Source organism: Lepidochelys olivacea (assembly GCF_965140295.1).
Source record: "Lepidochelys olivacea isolate rLepOli2 genome assembly, chromosome: 7".
NCBI lineage: Eukaryota > Metazoa > Chordata > Testudines > Cheloniidae > Lepidochelys > Lepidochelys olivacea.
This window is the reverse complement of record NC_140417.1, coordinates 125,646,020-125,658,947: the sequence shown is the minus strand read 5'-3', so window position 1 is coordinate 125,658,947 and position 12,928 is coordinate 125,646,020. Positions and strand designations below refer to the sequence as shown.

The following is a 12,928-nucleotide window of genomic DNA, read 5'->3' as shown; positions in this document are numbered from 1 at the left end:
CAGCAGTGACACTGGGCAGCCCCCTACCCCAAACCAGCTCCTGCCCCGGCCCTGAGGCAACCCCCCAAGAGCAGCACTGAGGGCCCCTGCCCTGACCCGAACCGACCCCTAGCAGCCAAGCACCTCCTGCGAGCCAGACTGGAGGTACGTGGGGACTCCCTGGGCCTGGCGGGGGGGTTGTTTAATTGCACTCTCCAGCCGGGGCTGGGTGGGCACAGAGCTCCCTGGTCACCCATAAATCACAGGTGTCACGGCCTGGGCCCAGAGCGCGATTGGCAGCCCAAGGCCAGGGAGCCGGGGTCCCCGACCCATGACTGCCCGGCTCTGCTCCAGCGTCCTGCCCCAGCTGTGCGGGCTCTGGCCCCGCCTGCAGGTAACGCTCTGGGGCTGGCTGGAGGCTGTGTACATCCAGTGCCATGGCCCCGGCGGGGGACCCCATGCAGTGGGGACCGAGGCCAGTGGTTCCCTGGGCAGGGGCAGTGTGGAGAGCCCTGGGAGCCCCAGGCACTGGGCATACTGTGCAGGAGGCTTTGCAGGTCTTTCCTCTCTGCTGGGAGTCAGTGGGCACCCTGGGCCGCTGCCCCCGCCCCCCCGCGGATGTGGTGATGAGCTCACGGGCTATTCCAGGCCCTGTGGTTCCTGGCTCCTCCCGACAGGAACCTGCTCCTTAAACGCCAAATAAACAGCCCGTGGCCACTGGCACATCCCTGCAAGGGACAGCTGGGGGAACGCAGCTTCCTGTTTATCCCCGTCCCAGCGCGTGGGCACCGCAGCTCCGGGGGGGCGGCTCAAGCAGCGGCCCTTGGGCACCAGAGATGCCATCCCAACACCTGCTATGGCAGTGAGAGCCGCTGGGGACAGATTCAGGGGTACAGCAGTCAGAGGAGACCCAGGCTGGGGGTAGCAGGGGGCTGTGGGTCGGGCTTGAGCGGCACCGGCAGAATTGTGGGGACCTCAGGGCTGGGACAGCAGGGGGCTGCGGGTCGGGGCTGAGGGGCCCTGGCAGGGCAGAACGGGGGGACCCCATGGCTGGGACAGCAGGGGGCTGCGGGTCGGGGCTGAGGGGCCCTGGCAGGGCACAGCGGGGGGACCCCATGGCTGGGACAGCAGGGGGCTGCGGGTCGGGGCTGAGGGGCCCTGGCAGGGCAGAGCGGGGGGGGGACCCCATGGCTGGGACAGCAGGGGGCTGCGGGTCGGGGCTGAGGGGCCCTGGCAGGGCAGAGCGGGGGGGGGACCCCATGGCTGGGACAGCAGGGGGCTGCGGGTTGGGGCTGAGGGGCCTTGGCAGGGCCAGAGTAACAGCACAAAGGTGGCCTGGGGCGAGAGCCCTGCCCACCCCCACCCTGGTAGGGGTCGGGTCACCCCCTGTCTCGGTTGCTCAGAGCAGGGCTGGCAGGGGTCCCAGATGCCAATGCCAGCCAGTGACCAGTCTGGCCCCCGGGTCAGTGAGGAGAGCCCAGAGCCGGCTGCGTGACATGGGGCTCTCCCAGCGGGGCTGGCTCCGGGCACCGGGCCCCTGGCGGGTGGCTCATTCGGGCCCAGAGGGTTTCTAACTTCAGCAAATTGCTCCTTTCTGGGCGTGCCCATGAACTCCCAGCCGGGAGGCCCAGGAGCTCGGCCCAGGTAGGGGGCTGGGGGTTCAGCCCAGGCAGGAGGTTTTGAGGAGGGAGTCCTGTTCAGTGGGCAGGTGGGTGGCTGGGGGTAGGGTGACCAGATGTCCCGATTTTTGAGTCTTTTTCTTATATAGGCTCCTATTACCCCCCACTCCCTTCCCGATTTTTCACATTTGCTCTCTGGTCACACTAGCTGGGGGGCAGGCGGGGTCCCAGCCCAGGGCATCCCGGCAAGGTCAGGGACCAGGTGGGGGCTGGGGAGGCCCGGCAGGGGGCCCAGCGGGGGGCAAGGGGCCAGATGGGGGGACAGGTGGGGGTCGGGGGACCCCCAGCGCATCGGGAGGCAGGCGGGGGCCCGGCGGGGGGCAGGCGGCCCGATGGGGGGACAGGCGGGGGTCGGGGGGCCCCAGCGCATCGGGAGGCAGGCGGGGGCCCGGCGGGGGGCAGGTGGGGACCAGGGGCGCCGGGGGGCCCGGCGGGGGGCAGGCGCGGCTCGGGGGTGGGGCGCGGGGACCCGCTGGCTCTGCGCCCGCCGGTGCGGAACCTGCTGGCGCGGAGCCTCCCCGGGGCCGGGCTCAGGCGGGGGCTGCCCGGAGCGGGGCCAGGGCGGCTGCCGGGATAAAAGGCCGGGCGGGCCGGGCCCCAGCAGCTCGTCAGTCCCCTCGGTCCTGCCTGGCCCGGCCCGGCCCGGCCCGCGCGGTGAGTGGCGGGGAGCGGCGGGATCGGGGCCCTGGTGCCGGGCGCTGTGCACAGGGGCTGTTGGAGGGCACAGGGTGGATGGGGGGCTGTTGGGGGGCATTGGGGGCACAGGGTGGGGGGCATTGGGGGCACACGGGGGATGTGGGGCTGTTGGGGGGCACAGGGTGGGGGGCATTGGGGGCACACGGGGGATGTGGGGCTGTTGGGGGGCACAGGGTGGGGGGATGTGGGAGCCTTGGGGGGTCGCAGGTACAGGATGTGGGGCTGTTGGGGGGACACCCGGTAGGGGGATATGGGGGGCAGGCGGGGGGATGTGGGGGCCAAGGGGGCACAGGGCGGGTGGGAGGATGTGGGGGATTTGTAGGCAGGAGGTTGTGGGGGGCACAGGACGCGTGGGGGGGTCAGGCTGGGAGTGGCAAGGGCTCTGCCTGGGGGCGCCGGGAGCAGTTCGGGGGGCAGCAGCCCTGTCACCTTATCGCTGGTTACGGTGGGGGAGGTGTCGGTGCTGGGCCAGGCAGCCCCCCAGCGACTGGGCAGCGGGCTCTGGGGGAGACGGTGAGACACCTGCGGGGGTCTGAGCTGGGTCGCGCTGGGCTGGGCATGGGCAGCGCCGGCTCCCATCGGCCGCTCCTTGGATCTTTGCCAGCAGCTACCTGGGCTGTTGATTTCTGGGACCCTCGCTCCCCCGGTCCTCCAGGGCTTCACGCTCGTGGGGTCCAGCCAGCTCGGGGTGGGTGTCCGGCTGTGACGGTTGCAGGGTGAGGTGGGACCAGCCCTGCTCTCTGGCACCTGGGGGCTGCGTGTGTCCACGGCCCCTGGGGAGCAGGGCGAGACTCGCAGCCACACCCCTAGAGGGGAAAGGCCCCATCCCAAACCCTGCCCCTGAGCCAGTCTGTCCCCCTGGAATCAGTGGGATGGGGCGCCCCTGGGGACCCCTGCCAGGCCCGGACCCCTGCCATGCCACGCTGTTTCTAGGAGTCTGTCTGGGGAGGATCAGTGATGCTGGCTGGACCCATCCCCACCCTGCTCCTGCTGTGCCTGGCGACCCCCAGCTGGCAGCAGCCCCCACAGGTTCAGGTGCGGCTGGTGGGGGCCAGGAGCCAGGCAGGCGAGGGGCGGCTGGAGGTGCTGTACAATGGGCAGTGGGGGACCGTGTGTGACGACGACTTCGACATCCACGTGGCCAGTGTGGCCTGCAGGGAGCTGGGCTTTGAGTCGGCCGTGACATGGGCCCACAGCGCCAAGTATGGCCGAGGGGAAGGTAAGGCTGCGCCCCCCTGCTCACAGGGCAGCCGGGGCATGGCTCCCAGGCATACCCCCAGCCATGCTACCCCAGAATGGAGTGCGGGCTCCTGTGGGTGGAGATATGGGGATGAGAGCCCCCCAGCTGCAGAACTCTCCCCTCCCCAAGGCCTAGTGCTGGCTGTGGGGCAGCTCCCAGCGACTCCAGCCCTGGCCTGTCCCAGCAGGGGGTGCTGTGGGGGCAGGGCATTGGTTGTGGGGGGAGGTGCTGGCTACTCCCAGCAGGGGGTGCTGTGGGAGCCGGGGTGGGGTGGTGGTGATGTAGTCAGAAGCACAGCCCCTGAGCTCTCCCAGGGGGTGGGGTGTCTGCTAGTAATTTGGGGCATCCCATTTGGTACCCCATGGTCAGTGAGCCCCCTGCAGCCCCACCCCGATGCTTTTGGGAGCGGGGGCTGCTGGCATGGGGCCCTGTTGCTGAGCCCATGGAGGGAGGGGGGTGTCCCAGCCCAGGCCCCTTCCAGGCCCCGGGGGTGCCAGAGCTCCTGGCCTGGGCCTGTCACTGACCCGCCCCTGCTGCGTCAGGCCCTGTCTGGCTGGACAACGTGCAGTGTGCCGGCACCGAGGGCTCCCTGGCCGAGTGCGACTCCAACGGCTGGGGCGTGAGTGACTGCCACCACGGAGAGGACGCCGGCGTCGTGTGCTCGGGCCGGCACCCGCCTGGTGCCCCTGCCCCGGGCCCAGGCGCCGGCCTGCAGGTGAGCGGGGACCGGGCTCACGGGGTCCTGGGGCTGGCTGGGGCGCTTCCCACCTGGGGCTCCTGCTGCCGGTCGCCCTGCCCTAGTGGAACAGCCAGCAGGGAAGGGCCTTCGCTCCGCAGCGCAGGGCCAGGGGATCCCTGGTTTGCCGGGCCAGGAGCTTCAGCTAGTCTGACCCATGTAACAGGCCCGAGCCCCTCCCCCAGGAGCCACGGCCCGGGGGTGCAAAGCAGGAGTGCTGGGGGAGGACAGCCCAGGCCCATGGGGGCAGATCCCTGCTGTGACTCCGGCCTTCAGCTCCCCCTTCCGGCTCCCTCCTATCCCTCCCCAGGCCTTCCCCCACAGCTCTGCTGGTGCCCCTTGCTCCCGACCCGCAGCCCTGGGCATCCTCCCGCCACCCCTCCATGCGCTGCCCTGCCCAGCTTCCCCCAGTCCCGAGTGCCCCAGGGGCTGCCCATGTTTCCCGGGCCCATCTCACCCGGCATCTGGCCTGGGGCAGGGAACGAAGCTGGAGGAGGTGCGGCTCAAGCCCGTCCTGGCCTGGGCTAAGCTGAGCATGCCCATCAGCGAGGGCGTGGTGGAGGTGAAGCACGAGGGGCGCTGGAGGCAGGTGTGCGACGCCGGCTGGACCAGGAACAGCAGCCGCGTGGTGTGCGGGATGCTGGGTTTCCCCCGGGAGAAGCGGCTCAACACCGGCTTCTACAGGTAGCGCCGGGCGCCGCGGGCGGGTGCAGAGCGGGGCGGGGGGGTCCTGCGGTCAGGGTCGCGTGGCTGGCTGGGGGGTGTCCGGGCAGGTCCCCTCGCAATGGTCTGAGGTGCTTCGATGAGATGGCACGGGAGGGGTCCAAGGTCACAGAAGGTTGAGTGTTGCACACGCATGTGCATTGGTGCGAGGGGTGGGTCACAGGCTCCCTGGGGTGTGAAGTCCTGGATCCAAGGATGAGGCGGAAGACATGCAGACCCCTGGGGGGGCGCAGGGGTGGGGGGCGGAGGGCACGGCGACCCCTGTGGGGGCTGCCCACGGCCCTGCTGACCAGCCCTTTTGAACCCTGCAGGAAGCTCTGGAACCTGCAGTTGAAGGATCCCAAGTCGAGGTACGGACTCGTCCCTGCCTGAGCGCTCCCGTCCGGGGCCAACCCGCCGGGTGCCAGGCTTCCCACGGGGTGCGTCCGTCCCATGGGGCGGCTGCACCTCTCTAGGGGTGCCCCTAGAGCCGGGCGCTGTTAGCGCCAGCCGGGCAGGACCTAGCGTGGGCTGACCTGACCCCCCTGGTTTGCAGCCTGAGGACCCTGAGCCGGAAGAACGCGTTCTGGATCCACCGGGTCAGCTGCCTGGGCACGGAGCACCACCTGTCCCACTGCCCGGTGCAGGCGTCCCCTGCCAGCCGGCTCCAGCCCGCCTGCCCCCGCGGCATGCACGCCGTCGTCAGCTGCGTCCCGGGCGCCGAGTTCCAGAAAGCCAAGGCCAGGCCGTTCCGCCAGGGCCGGCGCGCAGAGGTGAGCCCTACCAGAGCCACGGCCCCGGGTCTGGGGGACATGGGGGGAGACCCCATGAGAGACCCCGGCCCCGAGGGAATGGGCCACAGCACGGCGTGGGCCGGGGGTGGGAAAACGGTTCCTCTTGGGACTGACGTCAGCAGCACAAACCGAGCAACGGTTCCGGAGGGGGAGCGAGGCCACACGCTGGCTGGGGGGTGGGGGGACTCCTGGCTGCTCTTGTCCCAGCAGGGGGCGCTGTGGGGGGCAGGGCAGGAGCTGGCTGTGGGGGGCCCTGGCTACAGGCCGGACCCCAGCTCTCTACCCCAGCCATTCCCGGGGGGGGTGCACGAACACATTTGGCCCCTCCTAATCCCCCCCCCCCGCTCTCGCAGGGGCCCCAGGTGCGTCTCCGGGCTGGCGCCCAGGTGGGCGAGGGCCGGGTGGAGGTGCTGCACCGTGGCCACTGGGGCACCGTGTGCGACGAAAAGTGGAACCTGCTCGCAGCCAGCGTGGTGTGTCGGCAGCTGGGCTACGGGACGGCCAGGCAGGCCCTGGCAGGGGCCCAGCTGGGCCAGGGTGAGCGGCTGGAAGGAGCCAGCGCGTGGGGAGCCGCGGTGATGGAGACCTGGGGGGCCGGACCCCGGGTGCCGTGCTGGGGTGCTGGGGCCCCGCTCCCATGTGCCTGTGTCCCGGGAGCAGTTATGGGGGTGTAGCGGACGAGCCACTGAGGGTGAGCTCTGGGGTGGCATGGGGGGTCCCTCTGCAAAGGGTTTTGGGGTATCCAGGTCTGGGCTCCCCAGTGGCAAAGGGCCCTGGGATGGAGCAGAACCGGCAGGGAGAGCCCGGAGCTTCGGGCTGGGCAGCGTCTGGGAGGGAGAGCGGCCGGATCCCGGCGTGAGGCCTTCGGGAGCCGGGCACACCAGGGACCGGCAGCCAGGCCCGGTCCAGTCCCCAACGTGCCGGGCGGCTGGGGAGCCCCAGGACAAGCTCCCGGGGAGCGGGGATTCCCCAGCTCTCCATGGCTCAGCCCCTGAGGCCTGTCTGGGGCTGCGGGGCTCTGGCCTGTGCTCTGCAGGAGGCCAGGCTGGAGGGTCTAAGGGGCCATTCTGGCCTCCCACCCTCCCGAGGGAGGCGGGAGCTGCCCTGTGCAGGGAGCCCCTTGGGCGGCACCGGAGCAGCCTGGGGGCGGGGATGGGGTCCCTGCAGGCCCCAGGGGTGAGTCAGGCTGACGCTGGGCTCTGGCTCCAGGCCTGGGCCCCATCCACATGACCGAGGTGCAGTGCACGGGCTCCGAGCGCTCCCTCCACGAGTGCCGCTTCCAGGAGGCAGCGCAGAGCGGCTGCCGGCATGAGGCCGACGCTGCCGTCCGGTGCAACGTGCCCCGCATGGACTACCAGAGCCAGGTGAGCCCCGCGGCCCCGGGGGGCTGTCAGTCATGCTGGGGGGTGGGGCGCATAGCTAGGGAGGGGGCCTTGTGGCACCATCTAGAAGCGGGTAGCCTGGGGTGGGGTAGGTGCCATGGGGTACAGTGGGGCAGGGAGGCCTGGGGGAGTGGGCACTGGGGGGTGCTGGGAGATCTTGGGGGGTGAGTGCCGTGGGGCACTTCTGGGGGAGTGGGTGCTGTGGGGCGCTCAGGGGCCTGGGGGAGTGGGCACTGGGGGGTGCTGGGAGGTCTTGGGGAGTGGGTGCTGTGGGGCACTTCTGGGGGAGTGGGTGCTGTGGGGCGCTCAGGGGCCTGGGGGAGTGGGCACTGGGGGGTGCTGGGAGGTCTTGGGGAGTGGGTGCCGTGGGGCACTTCTGGGGGAGTGGGTGCTGGGGGGTGCTGTGGGGCACTCAGGGGCCTGGGGGAGTGGGCACTGGGGGGTGCTGGGAGATCTTGGGGAGTGGGTGCCGTGGGGCACTTCTGGGGGAGTGGGTGCCGGGGGTGCTGGGGGACGCTCAGGGGCCTGGGGGAGTGGGCACTGGGGGGTGCTGGGAGGTCTTGGGGAGTGAGTGCCGTGGGGCACTTCTGGGGGAGTGGGTGCTGGGGGTGCTGGGGGACGCTCAGGGGCCTGGGGGAGTGGGCACTGGGGGGTGCTGGGAGATCTTGGGGAGTGGGTGCCGTGGGGCACTTCTGGGGGAGTGGGTGCTGGGGGTGCTAGGGGACGCTCAGGGGCCTGGGGGAGTGGGCACTGGGGGGTGCTGGGAGATCTTGGGGAGTGGGTGCCGTGGGGCACTTCTGGGGGAGTGGGTGCTGGGGGTGCTGGGGGACACTGCAGGACGAGAGGGTGGCACAGGGAACCATGGGGAGGATGCCACAGGCTGAAGGAGGTGGTGAATGACATGGAGGGAGACATGGGGTGGGGCAGGCAGCCGGTGTGGGGGCCCCCAGGTGCCCCAGCTGGGGTGGGGGTCTCCAGCCCTCCAGTGGCTCTCCCCGGGCTGGGGCAGGAGCTGGCAGCTAACCCCTGCTCTGCCCAGGTGCGCCTGGTGGGGGGCCGTAGCCCCGAGGAGGGTGTGGTGGAGGTGCTGGTGCCGGTGGGGGGCACCCTGAAGTGGGGCTCCGTGTGCGGTGAACGGTGGGGGCTGAACGAGGCCATGGTGGTCTGCAGACAGCTGGGGCTGGGCTTCGCCAGCCACGCCCTCCAGGTGAGTCCCAGAGCCGGGGGAGGGGCTGTGCCCAGGCTGGGGGGGATGCATGGGGGAGCCCTGTGCCCTGGTGGCAGGGGACGTTGTGGGGGGGGAGTGGGGAGGGGCAGGGCAGGACCCCAGGTGCTGTGGTGTCGAGGGGCAGGATGGGGAGGGCACGGGCATTGAGGGGCAGGATGGGGAGGGCACGGGCATCAACGGTGGGGATGGGGGGCCCTGGGCCCTTGTGTCCCCGCTGAGCACTGGGGTGTCTCTCCCCCCCCCCCCCCCCCAGGAGACCTGGTACTGGCAGGGCAGCCCGGAGGCGGGCGAGGTGGTGGTGAGCGGCGTGCGCTGCACGGGCTCTGAGCTCAGCATCCAGCAGTGCCAGCGCCATGGCCCCGTGCACTGCCCGGCTGGCAGTGGGCGCTTCTCTGCCGGGGTCAGCTGCACCGAGAGTGAGTGACGGGCCTGCCCGCCTGGGTGGGCGGGGGCAGCAGGTGTCGTGTCCCCAGGGCGGGGGTGGGACTGGGGATTTCCTTGGCGGTCAGCCCCCTCGATCTCACCGAGCCGGGCCAGCCCTCGGTTGCCCACGGCCGCCGGCGGGGGCGGGTGTCTGTAGCTGGGCCGCAGGGGCCGGGCGGTAACGCCCCGGCTCTGCACCTGCCGGGGCCGGGGGGGCCCTGCACGGCCCCGTGTCCCAGGGGAAGCCAGGCCAGCCTGACCCCGCGGATCCTGCAGCCGCCCCGGACCTGGTGCTGGACGCGCAGCTGGTGCAGGAGACGGGCTACCTGGAGGAGCGGCCGCTCGCCATGCTGTCCTGCGCCCACGAGGAGCGCTGCCTCTCACGCTCGGCCGACCACGCCAGCTGGCCCCACGGGCACCGGCGTCTGCTGCGCTTCTCCTCCCGGATCCACAACCTGGGCCGAGCCGACTTCCGGCCCCACACCGGCCGCCACGCCTGGCTCTGGCATCAGTGCCACAGGTGAGCGCCCCCCGCGGGGCTGCACAGCCGGGCTCTGGGGCTGCCTGGGCCCCCAGGGATGCCAGCTCCCCACTGCAGCAGCTGCGAGCAGCACCCGGAGCTAGGGCTGCTGGCCGGGTGCCCTGGCAGACGAGGAGAGGAACCAGAGCCAGCAGCAGGGCGCTGGGCCGTGCCCAGCGAGCCACTGCCCCAGAGCCCCACGCCCGGGCCCCACGTGGCCCCTGGCTGGCTGTCCCCTGCCCCCTGGCTGGCTCTGTGGGGCCGGCCCCGCCGGGTGTAAGGGGCAGCATCTGGGCCAGGACTGTCGTTACGGCTTCATGTGGACGCAGAGCTGCAATTCTGGGCCCAGCCCTCGGCCTCTGGCCCCCACCCCCGGCAGCTCCCTCCTGCCCTCCCCGGCCAGGGGTCTGGCTCTGCCCACTGCAGGGGCATGTCACGGAGTGTGGGGGAGTCCAGGCCCTGCCCCCCTCTTCCAGGGATCCACTGAGACTCTCAGCCAGCCAGTAAAACAGAAGGTTTATTGGACAACAGGAACACAGTCCACAACAGAGCTTGTGGGTACAACCAGGACCACTCAGTCACGTCCTTCTGGGGGAGCAGGGAGCTTAGACCCCAGCCCTGGGGTTCCCTGCGTTCCTCCACCCAGCTCCAAACTGAAACTAAACCCCCCCTTCAGCAGGCTCCCTCCTGCAGCCTCTGTTCACATTCCTGGGCAGAGGTGTCAAAGGCTCAGGTGACAGGCTCTCAGGTCTCCCCTCCCCAGGGCACATTCCCAGGTCAACACCCCCCCCCCCCCCCAGTCACACCGTCACAGGGGGCTTCCCCGAAAGGCCCAGGGGCTTCACCCTCCGGCCTCCCCGTCCCGCTCACCAAGCAGGGGAGACCGGGCCCGATGTCTGGGGGGGGGGGCACTGCTCCCCCCCCCCGTGCGCTCAGCTGCCCCCTCTCGTCCCCCACAGGCATTACCACAGCATGGAGGTTTTCACCCACTACGACCTGCTGACGCCCAACGGCTCCAGGGTGGCCGAAGGGCACAAGGCCAGCTTCTGCCTCGAGGACACCAGCTGCCCCCCAGGTGTGGGCCGGGCTCTCGGGAACCCCTCCTCAGACCCAGCGCTCCCCGCGGCCAGCCCTGCCCCGCCCCCCACAGCGCCCCCTGCTGGGAGCTCCCCCCACAGCCAGCACCCTGCCCTGCCCCCCACAGCGCCCCCTGCTGGGAGCTCCCCCCACAGCCAGCACCCTGCCCTGCCCTGCCCCCCACAGCGCCCCCTGCTGGGAGCTCCCCCCACAGCCAGCCCTGCCCTGCTCTGCCCTGCCCCCCACAGCGCCCCCTACTGGGAGCTGCCCCCACAGGCAACGCCCTGCCGTGCCCCCCCAGCACCCTGCCCCGCCCCCCACAGCACCCCCTGCTGGGAGCTCCTCCACAGCCAGCACCCTGCCCTGCCCCCCACAGCGCCCCCTACTGGGAGCTGCCCCCACAGGCAACGCCCTGCCGTGCCCCCCCAGCACCCTGCCCCGCCCCCCACAGCACCCCCTGCTGGGAGCTCCTCCACAGCCAACGCCCTGCCCTGCCCCCCACAGCGTCCCCTGCTGGGAGCTCCCCCCACAGCCAGTGCCCTGCCCCCCACAGCGCCCCCTGCTGGGAGCGCCCCCCACAGCCAGCAGCCCCGAAGGGAGAGCTCTCCGCTGCGTGGTGGGTGTGGGGGGGAAGCGGGTGCTGGGGGGACTGGGGGAGGGGGGCTGCCTGAGTCCTCCTGTCCCCTCACCGTCTCCCCCAGGGCTGCAGCGGCGCTTTGCGTGTGCCAACTTCGGGGAGCAGGGGGTGAGCGCGGGGTGCTGGGACACCTACCGGCACGACATCGACTGCCAGTGGGTGGACATCAGCGACGTGGGGCCCGGCAGCTACGTCTTACAGGTAGGAGCCGCGTGCCCAGGGCCGGGGCCGGGGCCTGTCCGCGCTGCCCGCCCCCGGGCCGCGCCTCCCCCCAGCGCCCGCTCAGGGCCTGGCTGCGCCCTGGGAGCCGGCCAGGGCGGGAACCCGCCGGCCTGGGCCAGAGGCCAGAGCCCCGACGCCTGCGGCTGGGGGCAGCCGGGGAGGGGCCGGGGGCCCCGGTGTGAGGCTGCCCAGCCCCCGTCCCTCTCCCACCAGCCCGGGCACCAGCTCTGCGCGCCTGGCCTTGCCCCCCCGCGGGCCCCCTGCCCCTCCTCTCTCCTCCCTCCCCTCCCCTCTCCTGCCCAGGTGGTCGTGAACCCCCAGCACGAGGTGGCCGAGTCCGATTTCTCCAACAACGTGATGCGCTGCCAGTGCAGGTACGATGGGCATCGCGCCTGGCTGCACGGCTGCCACACAGGTGAGGGGGGCGCCTGGGGGGGCGGGGCCCCGGGGGGAAGGGGGGCGGGGGAGCGGGGCCGGCTGGGCCTAGGGGAGGCAGCTGGGGGGGCAGCCGGCCCAGCCCGGGGTAGCTGAGCCCCTCTGGCCCAGCTGGCAGCATACCCCTCGGGGGCGCGACCGGGGCACCAGGCCTCCAGGGGACAGGCCCTGTGCCCCTCCCCCGCTCAGCCAGGCAGGGGGGTGCAGGCCCCCCTCACCCGCCCCCTCCTCTCCCCAGGTGACCAGTACGGCGCCGAGGCCCTCCGAGAGCTGGAGCAGCAGCGCCTGGCCAGTAACCTCCTGTGACGCGTGTGGGGCGGAGCGGAGCCCTGGCGCCGGGGGAGCAGCCCGAAAGGGGGCAGCGTGGGGCTGAGCGCTGCCCCCTGCACAGCAGCCGCAGGGTGGGGGGGGGCTGGACACTGCCTCCCTCTGCTTGGGCCTTCCTGCCAGCCCCGGGGCTCCCCCGAGAGCACCCCCACAAGGCCCCTCTGGGCTGGGGGGCAGCTTCTCTCCTGGGCCGGTGCTGGGGTGGCACGCCAGGCCTGCCCCCCCAAATCCTGGTGGTTGTCCCCCTGGCCCTCCCGCGCTGGGGCAGCCCCGACTGCACTCAGGGAGCCTTGGTATTTATTGGTGCTGGAGGGCGAATGGGGCTGGTGCTCGCCTAACGCCCGGGGGGCACCGCCGGAGCCAGCAGCCGCCCACCACGGGGGCGGGCACCACGACTCACGCTCCAGCAGGAGCCTTCCTCCGCATCCCCTCCCAGGCCGACTACCTCAGCCGCCCCAGTGGCCAGCACAGCCCTGTGCCTGTGGGGCCCAGGCCCCCTCGTCTCAGGAGCGGCCGCGGGCCGACCACCACGTCTGCAAGCACTAGCATGTCACTAATAAAAGTTCTGTGCAAGTCAAAGGCTGGTGTCTGGATCCAGGGGGTGCTGGGATGGAGTGGAAACTGTCCATACTATTTTGTGTGAAGAGCACGTGCGTGCCTCAGTTTCCCTGCGGTGGTGCCTGGTTAACAGGGGTGGGAGTGTTTGCTCTTTGCAGAGACCCAGGGCTAGAGGTGCGACTGTGCCCCAGCTGTGTGGGGCCCGGGCCTAGGGGAGAAGGGCCCAGCCATGTGGTACCTAGCAACCCAGGGGCCCACCCTCTGCAGGAAGCCAGCCAGGTTCGACCAGCTGG

The 12,928-nt window shown here is 71.6% G+C and overlaps 1 protein-coding gene across 1 annotated transcript; it reads left to right on the top strand.

Moving 5' to 3' along the window:
* The first annotated feature begins 2,275 nt into the window (after window positions 1–2,275).
* LOXL4 (lysyl oxidase like 4) lies at window positions 2,276–12,656 on the top strand. Its single transcript, XM_084635327.1, has 15 exons — window positions 2,276–2,312; window positions 3,288–3,573; window positions 4,137–4,309; window positions 4,809–5,014; window positions 5,365–5,403; window positions 5,589–5,805; window positions 6,180–6,363; window positions 7,036–7,190; window positions 8,248–8,415; window positions 8,690–8,852; window positions 9,136–9,379; window positions 10,339–10,454; window positions 11,158–11,294; window positions 11,619–11,730; window positions 11,989–12,656. Exons 2-15 carry the CDS (start codon window positions 3,312–3,314, stop codon window positions 12,054–12,056), a joined length of 2,244 nt encoding a protein of 747 aa, XP_084491453.1. The 5' UTR covers window positions 2,276–2,312; window positions 3,288–3,311; the 3' UTR covers window positions 12,057–12,656.
* Window positions 12,657–12,928: the final 272 nt, after the last annotated feature.

Coding starts and splice junctions, on each gene's coding strand:
- LOXL4 (XM_084635327.1), top strand. CDS start 3,312: ATGCTGGCTGGACCCATCCCCACCCTGCTCCTGCTGTGCCTGGCGACC. Junction 5,404..5,588: donor TTGAAGGATCCCAAGTCGAG/GTACGGACTCGT, acceptor CCTGGTTTGCAG/CCTGAGGACCCTGAGCCGGA. Junction 7,191..8,247: donor GCATGGACTACCAGAGCCAG/GTGAGCCCCGCG, acceptor TGCTCTGCCCAG/GTGCGCCTGGTGGGGGGCCG.